This window comes from Dipodomys merriami, unplaced genomic scaffold (assembly GCF_024711535.1).
Source record: "Dipodomys merriami isolate MVZ:Mamm:240054 unplaced genomic scaffold, mDipMer1.0.p SCAF_174, whole genome shotgun sequence".
Lineage (NCBI taxonomy): Eukaryota > Metazoa > Chordata > Mammalia > Rodentia > Heteromyidae > Dipodomys > Dipodomys merriami.
Genome location: NW_027203093.1, coordinates 1,286,079 through 1,309,823, shown reverse-complemented (window position 1 = coordinate 1,309,823; position 23,745 = coordinate 1,286,079). Strand labels below are relative to the sequence as shown.

Here is a 23,745-nt window from a genome sequence, read left to right as displayed (position 1 = left end):
TGCCGTGCTGGGGATCCCAGGCACTCGGCACACCAGCAGACAGCCAGTACAAATGCTACAGCTGGCACACTCTCCAGGGAAGGGAGGGGCTGTGGCGTCCGCTCGGGAAGAGCGCTTGCCGGGCAAGTGTGAGGCCCTGAGTTTAGTCCGAAGCTCTGAAAAAAAAAAAAAAAAAGACTTTCTAGTTGGACAAAGCAGAGGATTTCATTTCTCCAAGAAAGGCTAATAGGAGTCAGTCAAGCCCAAATGGAAGCAGGTCCTCACCGCTGCCCAGCCCCGTGCCGGTGGGCCCAGGCAGCCCCATTCTCCCTGGGCATACTTGTCCCTGACTATGGGGGACTTCAGGAGGACATCCACATGTGTCCCTGCTCTCCTCTCTGCACCTGGGGGTGAGGGTCAAGGCCTTGGTTGAGCAGAGTGAGGAGCAGGGAATGCTGGCCTGGGCATGCTCAGTCTGATTTCAGGACCCAGGCCTGTCTGTGGGGTTCTCTGGAGGTCCCTGGGTCAGCGTGGCTGGCAGCATCCCTCACACAGCGAGAAGTCAGCAGTTCTTCTTGCTGACTCCTTTGCTCACCAAGAAGTCCTCTGTGTGCTGACAGTTGGTCTGGGGTCCTGACAGCCCCTTTGTTGGCATATGCTGTTCCTGGGTATCTGAATGTGAATGAGCCCCTGAGCACAAAAAAAACACCCAAAGGTGGGCCTGGTGGCTCCCACCTGTAATCCCAGTTACTAGGGAGGTGAAGATCCCGAGTCTCTCAGTTCTAGGTGGGGAGGAGTTTGGCAGACCCTACCTTCACAAATAAGACAGGACTGGATATTCTCAGGAGAGGATCACAAAGGCTCAATAGCTATATGCATATGATCATATAAAATGACGCTCATCAAGATGAACTCCAAGAAATGGAAACGAGGTTTTTTATTTTACTTTTGGTAGTTTTTTATTTTGTTTTCCCCCACTTTGTCACTGTTTTTTATTTCTTTAGTCTTGTTTACCTGATTTGGGGAGTGGAAGGGGAAGCACAGAAGAGGTGGAACAAAGAGTGAATTAAAGGCAGGCACCAGTGGCTCACGCCCGTGGTCCTAGCTACTCAGGAGGCTGAGATCTGAGGATTATGGCTCAAGGCCAGCCCGGGCAGGAACGTTTGTGACTCATCTCCAATGAACCACCAGAAAACTGGAAATGGCGCTGTGGCCCAAGTGGTAGAGTGCTTGCCTTGAGCTGAAGAGCTGAGGGACAGAGCCCAGGCCCAGAGTTCACGCCCCACAACCGACAAAAAAAAAAAAAAAAGAGTGAATTAATTCAGCAGTGATACTCACTAGACACTATGCTGAAAATGAACTACATAACAACTTGTGGAGGAGGGCTGTGGGGAGGAAAGAAATGGGGGGAAATGATGGAAGAGGTGACACTATTAAAAAACAAATGTACTCAATACCTGACATGTCACTGTAACCTCGCTGGACATCTTTACAATGAAAATTTTAAAAATTAAAAGAAAAGCCAGGTGCCGGTGGCTCATGCCTGTCATCCCAGCTACTCAGGAAGCTGAGATCTGAGGATTGCGGTTCAAAGCCAGCCCAGGAAGTAAAGTCCTTGAGACTGATCTCCAATAAATCACTCACTGGGAATGGCACTGCGGGTCAGTGGTAGGTAGAGCACTTGCCTTGACCACAGACCCGGAAGAGGCGTGGCCTGGAGTTCTAAGGGATTGGCCAGAAGAGGAGGGACCATGAGTCAATAGAGGGGCCTGGAAGAGGAGGGGCCAGGAGTCCTGAGGAGGGGGTGGAAGAGGCGGGGCCAGGGGGTCCTGAAGGAGGGGCTGGAAGAGGCGGGGCCAGGGGCCCTGAAGGAGGGGCTGGAAGAGGCGGGGCCAGGGGCCCTGAAGGAGGGCTGGAATAGGGGAGGGCCAGGGAGGTCCTGAGGAGGGGCTGGAAGAGGCGGGGCCAGGGGTCCTGAGGAAGGATCCAGGAGAGGCGGGGCCAGGGGCCTGAAGGAGGGGCTGGAGAGGCGGGGCCAGGGGTCCTGAGGAGGGGCTGGAGAGGCGGGGCCAGGGGTCCTGAGGAGGGGCTGGAAGAGGTGGGGCCAGGGGTCCTGAAGGAGGGGCCGGAGAGGCGGGGCCAGGAGTCCTGAAGGAGGGGCTGGAAGAGGCGGGGCCAGGGGTCCTGAAGGAGGGGCTGGAAGAGGCGGGGTCAGGGGCCCTGAAGGAGGGGCTGGAGAGGCGGGGCCAGGGTCCTGAAGGAGGGGCTGGAAGAGGCGGGGCCAGGGGCCCTGAAGGAGGGGCTGGAAGAGGCGGGGCCAGGGGTCCTGAGGCAGGGAGGGGTGGGTAGGGGTGGGGCCAGGGGTCCTGTGGGAGGGAGGGGCAGGGAGGAGCAGGGAGAGGCGGGTAGAGGCGGGGTCAGGGGTCCTGTGGGAGGGAGGGGCGGGGAGAGGCGGGGTCAGGGGTCCTGTGGGAGGGAGGGGCCGTTAGAGGCGGGGCCAGGGGTCCTGAGGGAGGGAGGGGCGGGGCCAGGGGTCCTGAGGGAGGGAGGGGCGGGGAGAAGCGGGGTGGTTGAAGGCAAAGGCATTCCAAGGGAGGGCCTCCAACAAGACCAAAGTATCCTGCTGCCCTGTCCACCCGCTCAGACTGGACCTTCTAGAACATTCCATGGAGGGCACTACCAGGTTGAGTCCTGAAGAGCCAGCCTAGCCAGCACGGTGGGTGAAGGTTCCATGAAGGGCGTGAAGGTTCCAGAACGGAGGACTCCAGGCTCCCACCCCGGGAAGGTTCCAGGAGGGCCCTGCTGGCCGGACGAAGCGCTGCTGGGGGAACGTGGCCTTGGGACGTGCGCTGGGCAGAGGTCCAGGGCGACTCCGCCATCCACACCCGGAACCACTCAGCGTCCTGCAGGGGCAGTGCAGGCCCCACACCAGACAGCCCGCCCCCGCTGCCCTGGGCACGCGGGCCAGAGTGGCCCTGGACACCCCACTGACCCCCGCTGGCCACGGGACCACCGAAGGTTTTCAGCCCGACACGACAAGAGAGATCGTCTGAGGATGGAGAAGAGAGAAGGAAAGGCAGAACGCTTCCCTGCTTCGGACCTGACAGACACCCTGCCCTCGAGTCCCTCCCTGGATGGGACCCCGCCACGAAGCTGTCAGACCCCTTGGGGCCTCGGTCACCTCTGGCGCCTGAAATTGTATCTTGCCACCACCTGCAAATAGCTCCTGGAGCCTGGCCTCTGCCCTCCAGGTTGCAGTCCGGCCAGCGCCTGCCCTCCAGCCCTCCCGCCGGTCGGGCTGAGCCCCAGGCCGCCCCAGGCCGCCCGGAGGCTGTCGGGTCTCCACCCGGGACGCCGCCTGAGGATGAGAGCTCGGGAGCGGCCATTCCCGCCCCCTCACCCTGAGTGTGCCCCCACTCGGGGCCTGCCGGTGCTGTCGCGCGGCTCGGGCCGGTTGGCCTGGAGGTGGGTGACCCGCCGGCTTCCTCTCCGCCAGCCTGCGGGCCAAGGGCAGCCGGGGACGGGGTCCTGCGAAGGGGGGCTGACCCCAGGACTCTCGTTTTAGGCAGAGGGAGGACTCGCGTCGAGCTCGGAGCTGGCGGCGGGGGACCGTCCTGAGCCGCCAGGGAGGTGGACATCAGGTGGACGTGCTCGAGGGCCGCCCCTGGCCCAGGACCGGGGGAAGGCAGGCAGCGGCCCTGGAGCCGGCCCCGGACCCCGGGCGGCGCTCGCGGGGTGCCGTGCGGATGCTCCCGGGGCTCGCCTGGACCACCCCGGCGCGCAGGGCCGGGCGAGGACGCGGGCTGGGCCTCGAGACCAGCGGAGCGGACGTCCAGCCCTCCAACGGCGAGAAGCTGGAGGGGCGGCGTGGCTCAGGCGGTCGAGCGCGGGGAGCCGGCCGCAGGGCACCCGCCGCGGGCCGGGCGCGTGGCCTCGGGAACGCGGGGGCCGGGCGCGGCTGGAGGCGCGGACGCCGCCACCCTGCGCACCGCCGGCCTGAGCCTGAGCGGGGACTGAGGACGACGACGCGGGGGGGGGGGGGTCCTTCTGGAGAGTTCCCGGACGGCCGTTCCCCTCCCCGGGGCCCGCGCGGGGGGCTGGGCTGGCTGGCGAACCTTCCAGAAGCTGTGCCGGCCTGGGAGGGGGCGGCGCCAGGGGAGCGCAGGTGCGGTGCACAGACCACAAGGACTCTGGATCCGGACACCAACCCGGACAGACAGCCCCCGACCCTGGACAGACAGCCCGGGACCCCGGACAGACAGCCCGGGACGGACCGACCGACCGACCCTCACCGACCAAGACCAGCCGACCGCAGGTGGGCAGGGGCTGGGAGACACGGAGGGGCGGTGGGGGTCTGTGGGGGTCGGGGGTCGGGGTACTGGGGGGGATAGCCCGCGGGACGGGGGGCTGGGGGACCCGCGGGCAGCTGGGGGGGAGAACAGGCCGGCGGGGGGCGGGGGGTGGGGTCGGGGGACCTGCGGGGCGGGGGGCGGGGCCCGGGGGACCTGCGGGGCGGGGGGCGGGGGGGGACTCGGGTGCGGGAGCCAGTGGGAGCCCGCGGGGCGGGGGGACTCAGGGGCGGGGGCAGTGGGAGCCCGCGGGGCGGGGGGACTCAGGGGCGGGGGCAGTGGGAGCCCGCGGGGCGGGGGGGACTCGGGTGCGGGAGCCAGTGGGAGCCCGCGGGGCTGGGGGACCCGTGGAGCGGGGGGCGGGGGCAGTGGGAGCCCGCGGGGCGGGGGGACCCGTGGAGCGGGGGGCGGGGGCAGTGGGAGCCCGCGGGGCGGGGGGATGCGGGCAGGGGTAAGGGGGTCCTGCGGGCGGCGCTGACCCCCGCCCCTCCTCAGACAGCCCAGCATGGAGCCGGTGACCCTGCTGGCCTTCGTCCTGGCGGTGAGCCTGCCCCTGGGTGAGTCTGCCGGGCCTGGGGCGGCCGTTGGAGGGGGGGCGGACCCCGCCGGGACGCGGGCCTGACGCCTGCAGTCCCGGCAGTTCCAGGCAGGCAGGCCGGGGGACGGGACGGGGACGGACACTGGTGGGAGGGGGGCTGTGGCTGGAGCGAGACCCTGCAGCAGGGGTCTGCCTCAGTCTACCTCTTCTTCATTTCAGGCCAGTCAGTGCTGTGCCACGTTTGTGAGTTAGAGAACGACTTCGGGTGCCTGAACCCACGCAACTGTACAATTGGGGAGAGCAACTGCATTATTGTCGCCATGAGTAAGAGTCCTGGGGGGGGTCACGCAGTTGCATCCCCACCGCCCTGGGCAGCGTCCAGCTTGGAGGGGTCACCCAGGGCCAGCACAGTGACCGCATCCAGGCACGAGGAGCCCTCTAATGCCTCCTCAGTCCAGGAAAAGGAACACATCTGAGGGTCAGACTTCCACGCCAGCCAGGCAGAAAAATCAGTGCAGCAAAAGGCTGCAAGTGGAGGTGTGGTGCATGTGGTGGAGAGCATCTAGTACCTGCCGAGAGCAACACACTAAGGGAGAGTACCAGGCCCTCAGAGAGGCCGCCTTCAGGAGGAGTCTTGAGGGCTGGGCAGGGCTTCACCCATGTGTTCCATCCCAGCTGCTCATAAGTGGATCACGAGGATCAGAGTTCAAAGTCAGCCTGGGCAAAACAGCTAGCAAGATCCCCATCTCAACACACAAGCCCGCTAGGGGGGTTCTCCCTGTCTCCCCACCTTAGGGTGGGGATCTCCATCTCATGCTGCCTCTGGAAAAAACAGTCTACCTGAAAAGTAGCCACTGGTTCCAGTGGTAGAGCACCTATAACAAGCACAGGTCCCGGTGTGTCAAGAGTCCAGGAATGGAACAGTGAGGAAAGTTCTGGCATTGGGTGGCACAGACAGTTGGTCAAGATGAAATACTTGGGTGTCAGAAGAAACTATTTTCATTGATTATTAAGTGGAATAAGTATGGGGGGGCCTGGGGCTTGAACTTAGGTCGGGGCGCTGTCCCAGATTAGTGTTCTACCACTTGAGCCACTGTTCTCAGCCTCCAGAGTAGCTAAAATTACAGGCGTGAGTCATCTGGGTGCCCATCTGCAGTGAACATCTTGAAGCCCTAATGTTTTCAAATGTCTTGCTGGGAGCAGTGTCTAGAGAGCTTTGACTAGAGATTTGTGAGGCTTGGGTCCAGGCTGAATGTGTGCTTTCAAGAACTTGTAGATCAAACGCTCTGTCCTCTCTAACTCACCCCACAGTTCTGGGTACATGAGGCGTGCCTTCAAAGGGCCACAGATGACCTCCACCATTCTGTCCAGCATGCGCCTTTTCAGTCCACCTGTCACCCCCTCCCTCCAGGGGTTTTAGACTTCCACGATGTTTTTCTCTTCTTGCTCTCCTATTAGAGATCTTCCCGCGTTTCTACATCGTTTCCAAGCAGTGTGTCTCTGCTTGTCCCACGATGGAGGGTGTCCTCATCATGACAACACCTACGCCAACCAGGTCGCTTTACAGAGCTGGGGCCAAGGTCTACACATTACAGGAACCCACGCCCTTCATCTTTATACATTGCTGCAAGGAAGACCTTTGCAACGAGGAGGGTCCCAGCCCCAGCATGGTTTCCTCCTACCGAGAGCAGACCGGGAGGGCCAGCGAGGAGAGACACCACCCCCTCCTGCCACCCACCCTCTGGGTGCTCACCGTGGCCGCTGCCCATGCCCACTGGGTTTGATGGGAACCACAGAAGGGCTGGTGCTGGGCCTGGCCCACGAACTCCCTGACAACTGTTGGAACCTGCTGATTAAATTTGTTTTTCATTGATACCTCCAGGTCTGACTCTCCGTGGTCTGGGGGACAGGGAGGGGCTGAGTCTAGTGGCTGTCAGTCCCAGAACTCCTCAGTTTGATCAGAGCAAGCCCTGTGCCTGGCCACCACCTCTGAGATCGGGCCTGGCAACACTTCATTGGGAACCCCTCCCCCTGGGTTGATGGGGGGGAGGCACTTTGCCCACCCATGAAGGTGTGCTGGGTATTCCTGACCTTCTGGGACCTGGAGTCAGGGAGGGCTGAGCAACGAGCATGTCTCAGCTGCAGTAACAGAATGCCTTAGGCTGGACAGATAAAAATATGAGTGCTCACAGATCCGGGGTGTGAGAATCTGAGATGAGGGAACCGCCATGTCTGCGCCTGGTGAGGAGTCTGAGATCAGAGAATCACCAAGTCAGCGCCTGGTGAGGGCCGGGCCTGGGAGCGGCCCTTCTGCAGGCCAGCATGCGGCCAAGGCCCAGGGGCTCGGCTGCTCCCTCCAGCTTCCTTAACACAGCTAATACCTCCCAAAGATAAATGAAAAGTAATTGAATTCTGCGGCTATGCCCCATTCATGTGTCAAAGCACTCATTAAAGTCTGAACTTGTTACTCATACTTATCAGCTCTCAAGCTGGCTGTCCGTCCTTCAGTCCACCTGCTGCTGGGACAGCTCTGTAACAGGGTTCTTGCCAGCTCCTGACACTTTGAACTTGGGTGTCCAGCCAGAACTATGAGAAATAAATGTCTGTTGTGTAGGCCAACTGATCTGTGGCAAGTCATCATGGGAGCCCAAAACGGTGAGGAAGAGGGAGACCTCTTGGAGACCTCCCTGGAGCTCCCCTGTCTCTGCTAATGTGGAAGCATCCACTGAAGAGCTCATAGCTGAATGGGCTATTGGGACGTGGAGCCAAGTTGGAGGAAGAAGGTTCTGGGGCTTGACTATGCCGGCCAGAGCTGTCCCCAGAGCCCTCATCACACCTCTCTCTGCGTCCTAGCTGCCGTGAGGTGAGCAGCCTCTTCCCCGACCCAATAAGTGACTGCACAGCTCAGCCGCACCAGAGCCCCTGCTGGCCCTGGGCCGGAGGTCTGAAACTGAGCTAGAACGAACCTTGATTCCAGCCACTTGTCAAGGTGACCAAAAAAAAAAAGCCTAACTTGTGAGACACCAGAGGGCCAATGACCGACCCAGGGGGCAGCAGCGGGGTGTCTGTCCCCACCCTGCCCTGTGCTGTCCACACTCAGACATCACTCTGAAAGCCGGCTTCAGTGTTGCCAGCAGGGGGTGTCAAAGGCAGCCTGGATACTGGGTCAGGGCTTGTCCCTCAGGACAGGGCAGGCTCTGCGCTCCCGTGCTGGCTGGTGGACTTCTGTTCACCCTCCCTGGTCCACCTGGTCCAGCATCCCCGGCTAGAAGGCCTTCTGGTGTAGCCTACGGCTAGGCCTCACTGCAGAGCTGTCCTGTCCCAAGTGCCCCCAAGGCTACTGGGAGCTGGGAAGGAGGAAGCTGGGCCGTCCCTGTGCACCCAGGGGCTGCTTCGCTTCTGCGAAAGACCAGTATACCTCCTGCAGAATGCAGGTGCTTCTGGCTCAGGCTGGCCAGACTGGATGGAGCTGGTAGAGCTGGCTAGCCCAGGAACCAGAGTGATCTGTGTGTCCTCCCCTTCTGCTGCCCCCCAACCCCCGCAGGGGCCAGCCAGGCTCAGGAGGGGGCAGCTGAGACACGTCTGAGCAGGCAGCTGCCAGTGCAACCACTTGGGCATTTGGTGGACTGGAACTGGGATGGCTACTCCAGGGAAGCTGCCATCTGCCCTACCTCTTCCCAGCTGGGCAGAGACAGGCAGGACAGGGGTGCGGAGGCGGGGGGGGCATGCTCTGCATGAGAACAAAGGTCGGGAAGGAAAACAAGTTGCCCCAGGTCAGACATCCAGAGACCCTAGGCAGCTCAAGGCACCTTGGGCTTGATACCTACAGCATCCTCTAGTTAACCCCCAGCTAGGGGTAATGCTCTGTGTCCTTAGACAAGCTGTGTTCCTTTGTTTCTCCCAAGCTCTGTTTTGGGATCTAAGACAATTTTCAATCTCTGTGGTCTAGGCCTGGGTTAGTGTGTGATCAGAGTCAGAGCTGAGTGCGCCCAGGCTCTAGGTTCAAGCTCTGTCTGCAGGCCAGGGTGTCCATTATGGAATAATAAGTGCAGGCAGGAATTGTGGCCTTAGCAGCATCTTATCTCCCCAGACAGCCCATTTCCGTGTCTCCTCCTCACCGCTGGAGAGATGGGGGACTGATGGCAGACCTCGCTGGCAGCTGGGCCTGTACGGAGATCCACCTTGAATCCTCATCCTCCGTGAGAGGGGCCACAGTCGTACCCATAGCTTCAGATTTACAGCGACATTGGTACGGAGCCAGGGTTCCCACGTTCCCTTCACCCAGATTCCCCTCGCCCCAGCCCCAGCCACGTGGGCCGCTTACTGTGACCCACAAGCCAGTGCTGACATGTGACTTTTAACTGAAATTCACATTTAGCTCGCATTGCCTTCTCTTTCTCCAAGTGTCCCGCCCTTCTCTGAGATCCGGCCCAAGACCCGTGTGGCCTTCACTCACCGTGTCTCCCAAAGCCTCCTCTGGGCGGTGACCGGTGTCTAATGTCCCTTGTTTTCCGTGCTCCCCATCCCTCCTGTGATGTCCTCCGTGCTCCCTCTCCCTACTTTGTCCTCCCCGGAGTGACAGCACTAAGAGCAGCTGCAGCTGAATTCCACTCCGAGCTCTCCTCCTGGAGGACATGGCGCTCACGTGGGGCTCTGTATTCAGAAGACGCGTGTCTCCTCCAGGCCTTTGTTTGGTGTGCGGAGTCAGAGCGTAGTGAGTGCTCCATTTGGCCCAGCCGTGGCCACCGGAGAGCTGCCAGTGCCACGTGTACAGTGCTTTGTCAAACCGTATCTTTGTAAAAATCATTGAATGGTTTTTTGGTGTTTTTTTTTCTCTTTATTTTGGTGTAGAGGACCAAAACCCAGGGACACAGGCATATACATGCTGTATCACTGAGTCGGATCCCAAGGCTGTGTCTTATAGTGTCGTCCACATAGCCTTGAACTTGGCCCGGAACTGCCTCCACCTCCTGAGTGGTGAGATTACAGGTGTGTGCCACCACACCCAGCTTTTATCCTTTCCTAATTGCTGGTCCACAACCTGGTTGATGCACGATAAACATGGAGGAGCCCACGCAGGGGAGGGAAGAGAAGGCTAGGTGCCGACCCACGCTGCCAGGTGGCAGAAACAAAGGTCTGGCAACCCGTGACTCCATCCGCATGGAATGTCCAGCGCCGGCCGACAGAGAGCTTGTGGGTTTCCAGGGCTGGAGGGAGGAGAAGCCGGAAGTGACTGCTAGGCACACCTCCTGAGGATTCTCCCCCCTCCCTCTGGTGACCCAGCACAGGCCCCAGACTCTAAGGCTACTGTGCTGACCCCAGCCCTGGGTCCTCTGTAGAGTCCATGATGTGAGCCCCGGCCCTGCAGTCTGCAGCCTAGGCCCAGTCCTGTCCACGCCTGCTTACTGCCCCAGGCCCAGACTCAGTTTCCCTGAGAGGAACCAGGTTGTGCTGAGCCCCAGGGTCTTTCGCTAGCAGGCACACCCTGCTGGGTGCCCACTTTCTCCCCACTGGCTCACTGTCCACCACGGAGAGGGGCCCTGCGGATACAAGAATGCTGGGAGGTCTCAGTGCGCGGGGGGCCCAGCAGGGGGCAGGTGGTGGGGTCGTGGGCCCGAGCTCTGATTTATAGGGTGTAGCTGGCCCTTGGTATCTATTTCTTTCTTTTCCAGTCGTAGAGCTTGAACTTGGGACCTAGGCACTGTCTTTGAGGACTTTTTTTTTAATGTCAGGTTAGCACTCTGTCACTTGCCATGAGATAAGAATCTCATGAGCTTTCCTGCCCAGGTGGGCTTTGAACCAGGATCCTCAGACCTCTGCTTCAGCCAGGATTACAGGCGTGAAGCCCTGGCACCTGGCAGAGCCAACTAATATTGGACCAAAAATATCTGACCACACACAAGTTCTGTACCTGTCATTTATCCGTACAAGACACGGTGCTGGTATACATTTTTCCACAGCCTCTACACTGTATCAGGAATTACAATAACTAGATGATTTAAGGCCCAGGGTGGTGTGGAAGGAAGTTGAACCTCCAAGGACAGGATTCAGATTCCTGGACACACACATGGGAAGCCCCTTCCTCCCCCAACTCCAGCCCAGGTGGAAGGGTGGGCAGAAGGCAGGGCCTCAGGTGGTGGAGGGCAGGGGCAGGCCTTGGCCTCCGGCTCCCTGGGGGTCTTAGGGTGGTAAGGGTCCTTCTTGGCACTGGATGTGAGCTGTCTGGGCATCTAGATGGCTGATCCCTGCAGCTGCACCTCCTCCATGCCCCGTCCTTCCTTCGTGCCTGCCCTGTGCATTCCTGGGGCTGTGGCTGGTCCCCTGTGGGCACGCTGCGGGGGCTGGGGAGGCTGCATTGTAATGATGGTCTGGCCGAGAGAGCCTGGGTTGGAACTGGCACACCGCAGCGTGTACAGAGTAAGCTCCTAGAGCCTCCCTAGCTTAACGAGGGGTGGGCACAGCCAGGTGCAGCCATCAACAGCCCGCCCCACCCCCACCCTGCGGCCTCTTGCTTGGGGTTCTGGACCTGGGAGCCGCAGATCTCTGCCCCAAAAATGGCCTTTGAGATTGAGTGGGTTCAGATATCCTACTTCCAAGACCTAGAGGAAAAAACAAGATCCCCCTCCCTGATCCCCGATTGTGAACCCTTATCACCTCCAGGGAATCCAGCCAGGGTGGAGGCCTGCCCCTCCAGCCAGCCCCGGCTTGCCTGCTCTGCTATGTGGGCGTGTGTCCTCGGCTTGCAAGATTAGGTTCATACTCCCACAGGTAGCTGCTGGCACCTTCTCCGGCCTCCTGGCAGGGCCGCTGGCACCAGACTGCGTTGCCTCTGTGGACACAAGTCCCAGCATGTGCCCACATCGCCCCCTTCCAGTCCCTGCTCCCCACAGTACAGGTCAGAGTCCCCAGCTGGCACTGACACGGTCGCTGTCCCGGGCAGGCACCAGGCAGGGCACTCCCCCATGGCCTCTCCCTCACCCATGTTCCTTTAGCCCTCTCACACAGCACCCGGGGCTGGAGACCTGGCACAGGAGGGAGGGAGGGGGAGAACCAGGAGGGGTTTGTTCAAATCAAGCCACACGGGCAGCAACAGCAGGTCACCTGTGACCCCTCAGTCCCGGCAGGTTGTGTGTGACCCCTCACTCCGGGGCAGAAATATTTTCTGTCCTGAGGCAGCTGCTTGGGGCCCGCTGGTAGGAGATGCCAACCCTGGAGCTCTGCCTGGCCTCCCTCCTCTCCCTCTGGGGCTGTGTCCAGGCCCGTGCGCTGCCCGTGCCAGCCTTGACAGGCTTGGTCTACTCAACCCACCAGCTTCCAGCCCCATGCCAGCCTAGCACGGGCACCCAGGCCAAGGTCCCAGGGAAGGTCTAGCCCTGTTCCCAGCCAACTTGCAGCAGCAGCCTCTGGGTCCTGCGGTGGCTGCTGGGGACTCACACATCCTCCTGCCCGTGGCCGGGAGGCCTTGAACCCAGAGGCAACATGACGTGGGCTGGGCAGGCTTGCTCAGCTGCCGCTGGTCCTCCGCGGGGCACAGAGGTTCCTGGTCTCAGGGGAGGTGATCAGAGCCAGGTCCCTATGGCTTGGGACGGGGCTGCAGATGGGGTGGGCCCCTCCTTGCCATTTTGGACATGCAACATTTCCAAAACCGTGATAGTTCTAGAAGAATCTAAGGAACAAAGTAAATGCTGCTGCTGCTGAATATTCCGGCAGAGCCCTTCCCCCCACCCCCAGCACTTGATGTGATTTCACTTTGCCCACTCTGGCCTTCCCAGACCCCACCCTGCCCCCCTCCCAATTCCCACAGCTCCCCCCGCCCCCCTCACATCCGGCTCTACTCCCGCCCTCCACCCACCTGAGAGCAGGGACCCCTCTTCAGCTCAGTCCACCCTGAAAGGTGGTGGGGGACAGGCCTTGGGCCCCTTGTCCCCAGAGATGGTCTGGAGAGGCTCCCTGTGGGGCCTTCTGGGCACTGGCCGGGTAGCATGCCAAGAGAGCTCCAGACAGGAGGACTCTTCTGTGATGGGCTAGGCTCGAGGCTAGGCCTGTGTGAGGGCCTGGAGGTGGAGGGGTGGCCTGCTCTGGCACCTACGTAGAAGGGAAGGGAGGGGAGGAATGGGACATGGCACGGAGGGAGGCTAGGAGAGACCAGGAGACTGGAGAGATACCGGAGAACATGATACTCCCCAGTCCTCCAGCCTCTGAGACCACAGCAAGACTTCAAGGCCAGTACCAAGCAGAGGGCATTTCCCCACAGTACCCTGGTCATCCCCTGCTGCCCTGCGGGCTGGCAGACAGACGCAGGAATTCGGCACAGGCCAGGCTGCTGGCGCAGTGCGGGGCCACGGCCCAGGCTCCTTGGCCTCTACAGCAGCCCAGGAGCCCTTAGGAATGCACAGCCTTGGCCCTGAGGGTCTCCAGGTCAGAATGGGCCCGATAGGCAGGTCCTGGGTGACAGTATGCCCACTTCAGACAAAGGAGCACTGGTCAAAGCCAGCTTTCATCCCACGGTGGCTCACTGTCCCTATTAAAATGGGTTCAGCGCCTCTCTGCCCGCCTGGCACAAGACAATGGCAGAGGGGACAGGCGGGGTACCTCGGAGCCCCCCCCAAGGGCAGGGCAGCCTGGCAGACCACCTTCCATCTCCCTGGCCCAAACGGGCCCTGTGGTAACTGCTGGAGGTGTGGACCCCACTGGCTCAGGGACCACGGAGCAGGAAGAGGGAGCCTGTGGGCATGAGTCAGGCCAGCCCTACCATCCCAAGCTTCTCTTCAAGCCAAATTACCAGGTTTGGCCCCGGCCCCCTCGGTGGCCTTATATAGGAGCCCTTGAGCCTGTGGTTTCCAGTCGCGGTGGACGTCCATGATGAGGCTGCTCCTGGTGCTGCTGCTCCTGGCTGCCGTGTGTGCCACCCTGGGTAAGGCCGCTGGCTGGGCCACGCGGGCAGCGGGCAGGCCCTGGGCAGGGCAGCTCTGGCCGGAGGAGCGGGGAGGGAGGGGGCACCCAGGGCACTGGTCTGGGTGGGGGCTGCAGGAGTGTAGCGGCGCCATTTGGAGGCTTATGCCCGGCCAGACACCAGGCCCCAACCCTTTGGGCGTAATGCCTAGCATCCTTCTGCCTCATAAGGAGGTAAAAAGCTAGGCCCAGGGGAGGCACGGAGCCCCTGACCGAGCACTGGCACAGCCAGCTGACCCTTCGTTGTCCAGGACTGGGTGGGAGAGGGGTGGTGGAGGGGGGGATTGGTTCCGGGACACTGCTTTAGGACTCTTTGGGGCTTAAAAGGAAGGATCTAGGCAAGATAGAACACCTGGGCTGACCCGTCCCGGCCTGCTCTGCCCTGACCCCGGTGACCTGGTTTGGGGACAGGAATGAGGCTGGGGGTGGGAGGCATGCACAGCAGCCGGTGATTATCAGCTAAGTAATTATCATCTCAAGGGTAATTAGCCCCATCAGCTTCGTTTGGGTGTGGGAAGGAGGAGGGGGTGGCCTTGAGTGGTCCAGCCAGAGACTGGACACACAGGTAGAGGCTCATTAACTGAGGGCCAGAGGCTGGCCCCCAGGTCAGGCTGGGGTCATCACGGGAAACTTAAAGAGAAAGGTACTGGGAGGCCCAGGCGAGGGCCCTGCTCGGGTCACCCAGCCCCGGGCTCGGGGAGAAGAGGTTGTCAGGGTTGTGCCAAAGGCTGGGGCCTGGTTGGCACTTTTGTCCTCAGAATGCAGCTTCCCTGGGGAGTTGAGTGCACACCCCTCATTCTTGACAGCCGAGGAGGGGGAGCTGCTGGGTGAATGGCAGGGGACCCTCACAATGCTTGCCTCAGGCAAAGGAGACCCCACGGCAAAACGGAAGCATGGAGGGTGCTTGTGCAGAGGGCCCTGGGCGCGTTCCCTCCCTTAATGGGACTGGGCACTGGTTACAGACGGAGGGTCTGCAGCGGCCCAGCATCTTCTCATATGGAGACCTCTTCATCTAGGGGGTTCCGGAGCCCGACCTAGGGAACATGCTCTCAGCCCGGAAAAGGTGTCGTGGGGGTCTGGGTGTGACCGCCCTGGCCCCAGGACCGGGTTTGGGCACCGTACTCTGTCCCCACGTGACACAGAGGCCTGGGCATTGCTGGCCTTGTGTGGACCCACACTCTCACCGCCCATGAAGCTGAGGGTGGAGAGGGCGTGGGGCCTAGGCCATTCCTACAGGGGACCCCTCCTATGTCGCCCTGCACAGGACACCCTATGAACAGCCCTACAGGAAACCCCTGGATGCCCCGCTAGGACACCCTCACAAAACATCTCTGTGGTGCAACAGCCACATGGGAGGCCCATATAGAACACCCACAGGACAGGCGCAGCGCAGCTGCACAGAGCCCCCTTCCGAAGTTACCCACAGGTTCCTGCTGGACCCCCGCACAGGACACTCCCCACACACACACACACCACACCCCCGGGCGTCCCTCTAGAGAGCGCTCCTTCGGGAAGGCCTCCCACACCCCGCACAGCGGCCTTTCCTGATGCCCCAGCTCCACGCCAGGGCTGCTCCCGCTTCCCAGGGCCGCCATCACCTGGCACAGCTGTGGAGGTCCCCCGCCCCAACACACCACCTGCTTCGGCTGATGTCCCCATGCTGCAGCCGCATTCCTCCCCAGCTCCTCAGGGAAGTCCGCCAGAGCCGCCCCAGAGCTTAGCCACTCACTCCGGGAAGGTTCCCACCGCCTGCCCTCTTCCAAAACACATTAGCAGGTGTCACCACAGAGCCACCATTGTCCCTCCTTCCCTCCTGCCCCAGCCCCCCCCCCACCCGTGGCGTGGCAGCATTCTCTGCACGGTAGCCCTGTCACAGTCGCTGTGATTGGAAGCTGGGACAGAGCCTGCCCGCTCCCTCCCCCTGGGAGCCTGGACCAGGGCCTCTGCGCAGCCAGGGGCACATGGGGCAGGGACTGGCTATTTCCTCTAACAGCCTTGGGCGCTGCTTCCCTGGCCAGGCAGAGTAGGTGTCTCTGGCTTCCAGGCGCGTCCCAGCCCTGGAGTACTGCTGGGCAGCCCTCCCTCTGCCAAGGCAGGAGAGACTGGAGCCACGTGCTTTATACCCCGAGTCTTCATCTTCTGAGGACACCAAGGGCATCTCAACCCCCCCCCCTCCTCCATGTCTTAGACAAGGCAGGGACAAGGGTAGTAAGAAGAACCCACACCTCCTTTGAAGGCAACTCTCGTAGAGCTGCATACTGCTTCCCCGTCCCTTCTGCCACTGATGCGCTCTTTCTATCCAGTCACTCACCCATCCACCCACACTTCCACCCACCCACCCACCCACCCATCCAGCCATCTATCCATCCACACACTCATCCATCCACCCACTCACCCAGCCATCTATCCATCCACACACTCACCATTCATCCACCCACCCACCGACCCAGCCATCTATCCATCCACACACTCACCACTCACCCACCCACCCACCCAGCCATCTATCCATCCACACACTCACCATTCATCCATCCATCCACCCACCCACCCACCCAGCCATCTATCCATCCACACACTCACCATTCATCCATCCATCCACCCACCCACCCATCCAGCCATCTATCCATCTACACACTCATCCATCCACCCACTCACCCAGCCATCTATCCATCCACACACTCACCACCCACCCATCCAGCCATCTATCCATTAACACACTCATCCATCCACCCACTCACCCAGCCATCTATCCATCCACACACTCATCCACCCACCCACCCATCCAGCCATCTATCCATCCACACACTCATCCATCCACCCACCCACCCACCCATCTATCCATCCACACACTCACCATTCATCCATCCACCCACCCACCCAGCCATCTATCCATCCATCCACTCACCACCCACCCACCCACCCAGCCATCTATCCATCCACACACTCACCATTCATCCACCCACCCACCCACCCAGCCATCTATCCATCCACACACTCACCCATCCAGCCATCTATCCATCTACACACTCACCATTCATCCATCCATCCACCCACCCACCCACCCAGCCATCTATCCATCCACACACTCACCCATCCACCCACCCACCCAGCCATCTATCCATCCACATACTCACCACCCACCCACCCACCCATCTATCCATCCATCCACTCACCACCCATCCACCCACCCAGCCATCTATCCATCCACACACTCACCATTCATCCATCCACCCACCCATCCAGCCATCTATCCATCCACACACTCACCACTCATCCACCCACCCAGCCAGCCATCTATCCATCCACACACTCACCCAGCCAGCCATCTATCCATCCACACACTCACCACTCACCCATCCACCCAACTGCCCATCGACCTACACATGTCTCGTCTGTCCTGGTTTAGCTGATGGGGCTCAGATACCTTCTCCACGGGCTCAGTCCCCTCTCCTGAGGCAGCTGAAAGGCAAGGCAGAAGCATGTGTGAATCCTAGGAGTTTAGAGAAGCTGTGGGGAGACGGGCCACGGGCCGGCTGAGGCCACCTTCCTTCACCACACCATCCCTGCCACCTGCCGGAGCCCTCACAGCCTGGCTCTGGCACCCATGGGACCAGAAGAGCCTGGGGACGGGGGTTCAGGGAGAGTGCCAAAATCACCATGTCAACACCCCAAACCCCTCAGGAGTGGGAGGATCAGAGAGGGTGACACTGAGAAGGCCGGTAGGCAGGTGGGCGGCCTGGCCCTCGACCCCAGCCCCAGCCCTAGCCCGGACTGATGGCCTGTGCTTCCCCCCAGCCCGGGCCCTGCACTGCCACGTGTGTTGCGGGCATGAGAACTGCGAGTCTCTAGTGGAGTGTGCCCTGACGGACAAGTACTGTGTGATCACGCGGGCCAGTGAGTACTCGGGCCACGCCGCCCCGTCCTGCCCTGCCAGCACCTCACCACCGCACTCCTACCCTGCCCCGCCTCCTCTCACCCTCACACCCACCCAGGCAGCAGCCCTCAGCCCCCCCCAACCCTAGGGACAATACTGCCCTCTGGTTCACAGACTGAAGAAGGGCAGATGGAAGCCGATGTCTAGAAGCTGTTGGCCAGTACCAGAGCCGGCCTCCCAGGCACCCTCTGGGCCTCTCTGATGCTCTCCGGCTCCCAGTCTCCAATCAGCTGATCTGCAGCTCTGCCCTGAGTACCCTCTCCCTGAGCCTGGAACTTTGCCCCACCCACGTCATAGCAGACATCCTCACTGAGAAGGTTCCCTGACAGGGTCTCCCCTTCCTCAGTTCTCCTGAGCCCCGCCAGCATGCATTTGTGTATGTGTGCATGCATCTGTGCGTGTGCGTGCATCTCTATGTTCATTGTGCATCTGTGTGTGCATGTGTGCATCTATGCACATGTGTGGGCATCTATGCATGTGCATGTGTGCAATCTGTGTGAGTGCGTGCATCTGTGTGCATGCAAGCATACATCTGTGTGCGTGCATGCACGCATCTGAGCACATGTGTGTGCACCTGTGTGTGTATGTGTGTGTCTGTGCGTGTGTGTGCCTGCATCTGTGTGCCTTGGGTTCTCTGTGCAGCGAGCAGGAAGACAGGCAGCCAGGCTGTGCAGCCCTGGGCCCTCCCCTGGGCCTCAGTTTCTTACTAACACCCCATGATGACTCTGTCTAACTTAGACTTGGAGCCACCCGTTTTACAGAAAAGGGGTAGTCCTCCGAGTCCCCTAAATACACAATGCCCAGATCCCTGCCCACACCCCGGCCAGCCCTGGAATCCTACCCAGAAGGCAGGAAAAGCACATTTCCCTCCACAGCCTCTAGGACCCTCCCCACCCTGCCCAGAGGCGCCTGCTCTGCCCCTCCCGCTGGCACACTGGGTGCCGGGGAGGGGCAGAGGGTGGGAAGCTGCTCCTTGGCTGAGCTGTGAGCAAGGAGAGGGTCCAGGGGCCCACCAGTCCAGCCGGGCTCAGGGCAGGAGCTGGGACACCCGAGCCTTGTCCTGCAGGGGGCGTGAAAGTCACGCACACAGCCCAGGTGCCCTGTGAGGCAGACCAGGCAGGGCCGCCGCCCAAACACTCTCTTCTTTCTGGCGGGCCCAGCACTGCCCTGACCGCTCTCCCTGGAAACCCAGCCTGTCACTGTACAGTGCTGGGTGCCCTGAGGCTCTTTCAAGCTCCCCAGGGCTCCTGTTCCCATCTGTGCCTTCTTCCCATTTGCCCCTCACTGGACATGTCTGTCTGGCTGTCTGTCTGTCCATCTCTCTGAGTTCCCCTGCTGGATGTTTCCATCCTCCAGGGGTCCTCAGAGGTCACAACTGTTACCATGTGCCAAAGGGGGAGACGGAAGGGCGGGGTTGCCTTCCCAAGAGGCAGCAGGGTCACCCCCTCCTGGAGCAGCACGGGGGCTGGAGGATGAGCACGCTGGCGAGAGTCCAGGGGGGTGGACAGAGGCCGCTGCCCTGTCCCGGAGCCACACGGCTCCACCCAGACACAACCCCTCCCCCACGGCAGCGGCCAGGCTGGGCAAGGGCCAAGTCCACTGGCGCTCAGCTCTACCTCGATGCTGACACCTCGCCAAAGATTAATACATGCCACTGTCCTCACACACCAGCACTGTGTGACCCCACGCCAGGGCAAAGACAGCGGGAGAGGCGCCCAGCGTCCAGGGCACAGCTGTCAGGGCCGGGGAGGCAGCTCAGCACAGCCTTCCGTCCCCAGAGCCCCGTCGGACCCACTGTGTGCCTGCACACACACCAGCCAGACTCCCACAGGGCCGGGGGCTGCCCGAGACGCCCCCTCCCCGGGGCCCTGTGAGGTCCGGCTTGCCTCCCTCAGGGAAGGCCGGGTGCGGGCTGTGCGGGCTTCGTGGATCCTTGCTGCCGTCCCAGGCTTCCCAGTGCAGAAGTAGGAGAAGCCAAGGGGAGGGCGGGGAGCTCCTAGATGTCCTAGATTGGAAAAAGGAAGCAGGGAGGACACCCAGATGGGCACAGGAAGGGCCACCATGTCACTCTCTAACCCACATGCCACAAGGGAGCTGGTTGGAGGGGAGATAGCCCCCCGCTGGCAGGGAGGAAGGGCCCCCCCCATCACGCATGGTTCTCTGGAGGTGCCTGCCATGCACCCCTCAGGCCTTTGCCGGCACTGAGGTCCTAGGACACTCCCCTCCGCCCAGAAAAGTAGGCTGTGCTGGCAGTCGGGGGGGGGTCCTCCAGGGCTGAGTGGGGGGCTCACAATGCCCATGGATACGTCTCCTGTCTCCACAGCCAACCCTGGTGGCATCCTGGTCATGAAGTCCTGCGCCCCCCTCTGCCCCAACAGCACGGTGTCGTCCGACGGCCGCGCCCTCTCCGTCTCCTGCTGCCAGGGCAGTCAGTGTAACCGGAACGCGGCCTCGGGCCTGGCGGGCAGCCTCGGGGCGCTGTGGGCCGGCGTGTCTGCCAGCCTGCTGTGTGCCCTGCTCCGCGCTGCCTGGTGAGCGCTGGGCCCTGCTGACGAGGGTCTGTCTGCCACCTGAGCAGCACCCACAGCCCCCCCCCACCTCGCTTCCCTGCTTCTTTGGGGACACATCCAGCCCCCCAGCAGTCCTCCTGCAGAGAGAGGAGGGACCACGGCCCCATGACCCCCACCCCCACACAGGGCGGCTCCTCCCCCGCCCCCCAGGGCAGCTCTCTTCCTGCCGGAGGGAACCGCCTGACAGGGGTGCACTGAAGATTCTTACTTTGCTCCAGGAGAGTCCTGGGGCCTGCGGCCGTCCTTGCCACCCTCAGCACTCCCTGCTACCCGCTACCCCCCACTCCAGGGGAAGCAGCCCCAGGCTTTGGGGCTTGGTGCTCCTCCCCTCCCAGCCTTGCCTGGCAGGTCCTGTGCTTACGCCCCTGGGACCCCAGCTGCAAGTGTCAGTGTGGGGGCAGGAGTGTACGGTTTGGGCACCAGGTCCTCGGGCCGTCTGCACTCCACACTGCCTTGGCTCCCACCCCAGCCACCTACTCATGAACCCCCTCACCCACGGAGCCGCTGATCCTGCTGCCTACCCAGCCTCCACCCCTCTCCCCATTATCTCCCCTGAGCTCATGGACCAGGGCCTCCTGGCGGGGGGGTGTTGGTCACCATGCCCAGCCTAGAGATCCCTGATAGCTAGTGGCTAAGGAAACACAGGCCTTCTTAGCAGGCCCTGGCTGCCCGCTGTGGGGGTGAGGCAGGCCCTCCTGGGGCTTGGGACTGGGGGCCCACCTTCAATGCATGGGGTGGGGGACTGTCCTAACTCCCTGCAGCACCTTTTGCCAGCCCTACTTGCTGTCCTGGAAGATAATAAAGCTGAGATCTGCTTAGTCCAATATGTACAATCTGGGGTCCTGGTCCTTGGTCACACTTGCCCTCAGAGGTGGGCGGGGCCTTTAGCCAGGGCTGGACACCCCTGATGGGTGAGCCCAGGCATGGGGGATGGGTGGCTCAGGCACGGGGGATGGGTGGGCCAGGCATGGGGGATGGGTGGGCCCAGGCACGGGGGATGGGTGGGCCCAGGCATGGGGGATGGGTGGCTCAGACATGGGGGATGGGTGGGCCCAGGTACGGGGGATGGGTGGCCTAGGCATGGGGGGATGGGTGGCCCAGACACGGGGGGTATGGGTCGCCCAGGCATGGGGTATGGGTGGGCCCAGGCATGGGGGATGGGTGGCCCTGGCATGGGGGATGGGTGGCTCAGGTGTGCGGGATGAGGTGCACCTGAGCTGTGGTGTCCGTGTGGAGTCCCCTGGCCAGGACTGTGGGAGCTCGCAGCACTGACCATAAGGAGGTGGTTCTCACGTTCCTTCCAGGGAGCCCCCTGAGCTTTGGTGTCCCCTCTGCGCAGTGGCCCCAGTCCCCAGGCCCACACCCTGCTTGGCCACTGGGCCCCTTTACCTGTTTGGACGGGCATAGGACTGAGGCTTCCCAGGGCCCCGAATCCCCCCAGGACTCACCTTGGGGGCCAAGGCCAGAGTCCCCCCAACTGGCCAGGTCTCTTGTGGGGACAGGCATGAGGCCCTTCCTCAGAAGACTACCCAGGTCTGGGAGCCCAGGGTCCCTAGGTTTCCCGCCCAGGCCCTGCTCTTTTGCCCTTTGGGGGCCCAGAATCCTTCCCCTGTCCCTCCTTTCTTATCCCTCACCTCTCTGCCCACGGCCTGGGTGTTTACCTCCTTGGTGGGAATCTGGGAACCGGTGCATAGCCCCTCCCCCTTCCTTCCCTCCGCCTCCCCATGCTGATCACCTGCTTGATCACCTGCTAGGCCTCGGGGCAGCAAGAGAGCTGAGGGCTCCCAATTACCCCAGTTCCCTTCACCTGCCCTCCCCCAGAGCCCCTCCACCCTCAGAGCCCTGACTCAGTCACCTTCCTCTCATGGCCGAGTGCTGGCCACCGCCCTGGGGGCCTAGGAAGGATGGGGGGCCCCTGTGTGTGGGGAGGTTGGATGTGTCCTGGGCCTGGACCAGGACTTGCAGCTGCTTGGAAGGGTGCAGCTCCTACAGGTGGCCCTGTCCGGCGATGCTCCTCACAACCCCATCCTTCCTAGGCCCAGCCTGCTGAGCCAGTACCCCCTCATCTAGGTAGGTCCAGATCATAGATGGGAGAAAGCAAAGACCTTGACCACCCCCCCCCAGCAGACTCCTGCAGGGGACAGTGCCCTCCCCTTGGGTGGGGTGGGCAGTAACTCAACCACATGCCAGAGCAGCCAAGCATGACCATAAAGGGACCCTTGCTGAACGCTGGTGGCTCACACCTGTCATCCTAGCTACTCAGGAGACTGAGATCTGAGGGTCACGGTTCAAAGCCAGCCCAGGTGGGAAAGTCCATGAGACTCGTATCTCCAATAAACTATTCAGAAAAAGCCAGAAGTGGAGCTGTGGCTCAAGTGGTAGAGTACTAGCCTTGAGCAAAAGAAGCTCAGGGACTGCACCCTAAGACCAGCACAAAAAGGGGGTCCCTTGAGCCTACTATGGGTCTACTGCTTTGGGTCTCTCTTCAACTGCAAAGTCTGAATTCTCTTCCTCCATGCCTGGGAAGCGGGAGGGTCAGAGCCTATAGGATGTAAAGCCGCCCTTCCAGTGGGAGTCCAGCTCCAGGCTTTATACCCACCCACCAATAGCTAAGAGGCTTTTCTCAGTTTCCCCTGGTGTCCTAACTCTTCCTTCCACATAAATAAATGCTGCCTCTTCCCCCACTTTCCTTGCCCTGTAGTTCTCTAGCTGGTGCACCCCCTCTGTTCTATTTGCTTTCAATTACTTTAGCTCCTGTGATAAAGCTCCCAACTTCGCACCCCAGCTCCTTGTGTCCTTTCCTTCAATTCTTGGCCAGATTGTAACAATAAACACAAACCCTAGATGATAACACATGCATCCGGGTCCAGGAAAGGAGCAGAGGTGGGGAGAGGAGGGGAGCTGGAATGGGGAGCCATAGCTCCGCCTCTCCAGCCAGTTGGAGCTGGGTGATGGGGGACGGGGGGGGGGGACCCCAGGGCTCAGGAAGGGTGGGGACGGGCTTCTTTGGGGCCTGGGCCTGCCTTCTGCTGCGTGGTAGGAGGAGGGCTTGACACAGGAGGGGAACCTGTGGAGGCACCGGCTCCGGAAGTGCCCTGGGAAGGCAAAGCGGAGCTCACAGGACCTGAACCAGAGGGCTAGCTCCGTGTTTAGACCCGCCGTGGCATCCCGCAGAAATGGTAGGACAAAACTGGCCCTTTTCTGTGCCCCGTGTGCCAGCCCTGCGGTCCCCAAGCAGGGTGTTCCTCTCTTCTGGCCACCCGCATCCTGTCCCAAAAGACGCTCCCATGCTCTCTCTCCTCTTGCGTAAGTGGATACCAGTGACACACCGGTTAATCTCTTAAACCCTTAGGATTGTGGGACTGTGCTTGGTGTGCGACTGTGCTTGGGCCTCCCAGCCTCCCCTGGGCTGGTCTCCCAGTG

At 61.4% G+C, this 23,745-nt stretch overlaps 1 protein-coding gene across 1 annotated transcript; it reads left to right on the top strand.

Annotated features, from left to right (window-relative positions):
* Positions 1 to 13,728: 13,728 nt before the first annotated feature.
* Positions 13,729 to 20,287, top strand: LOC138829559 (secreted Ly-6/uPAR domain-containing protein 2-like). The gene is made up of 3 exons (XM_070025908.1): positions 13,729 to 13,780; positions 17,614 to 17,712; positions 20,076 to 20,287. Exons 1-3 carry the CDS (start codon positions 13,729 to 13,731, stop codon positions 20,285 to 20,287), a joined length of 363 nt encoding a protein of 120 aa, XP_069882009.1.
* The last annotated feature ends 3,458 nt before the right edge of the window (positions 20,288 to 23,745 follow it).

What these genes read in the sequence shown, in the direction of transcription:
- LOC138829559 (XM_070025908.1), top strand. Translation starts at nt 13,729, where the DNA reads ATGAGGCTGCTCCTGGTGCTGCTGCTCCTGGCTGCCGTGTGTGCCACC. An exon ending in TGCCGTGTGTGCCACCCTGG is followed by an intron (nt 13,781 to 17,613) that starts GTAAGGCCGCTG and finishes GCTTCCCCCCAG; the next exon opens with CCCGGGCCCTGCACTGCCAC. An exon ending in CTGTGTGATCACGCGGGCCA is followed by an intron (nt 17,713 to 20,075) that starts GTGAGTACTCGG and finishes CTGTCTCCACAG; the next exon opens with CCAACCCTGGTGGCATCCTG.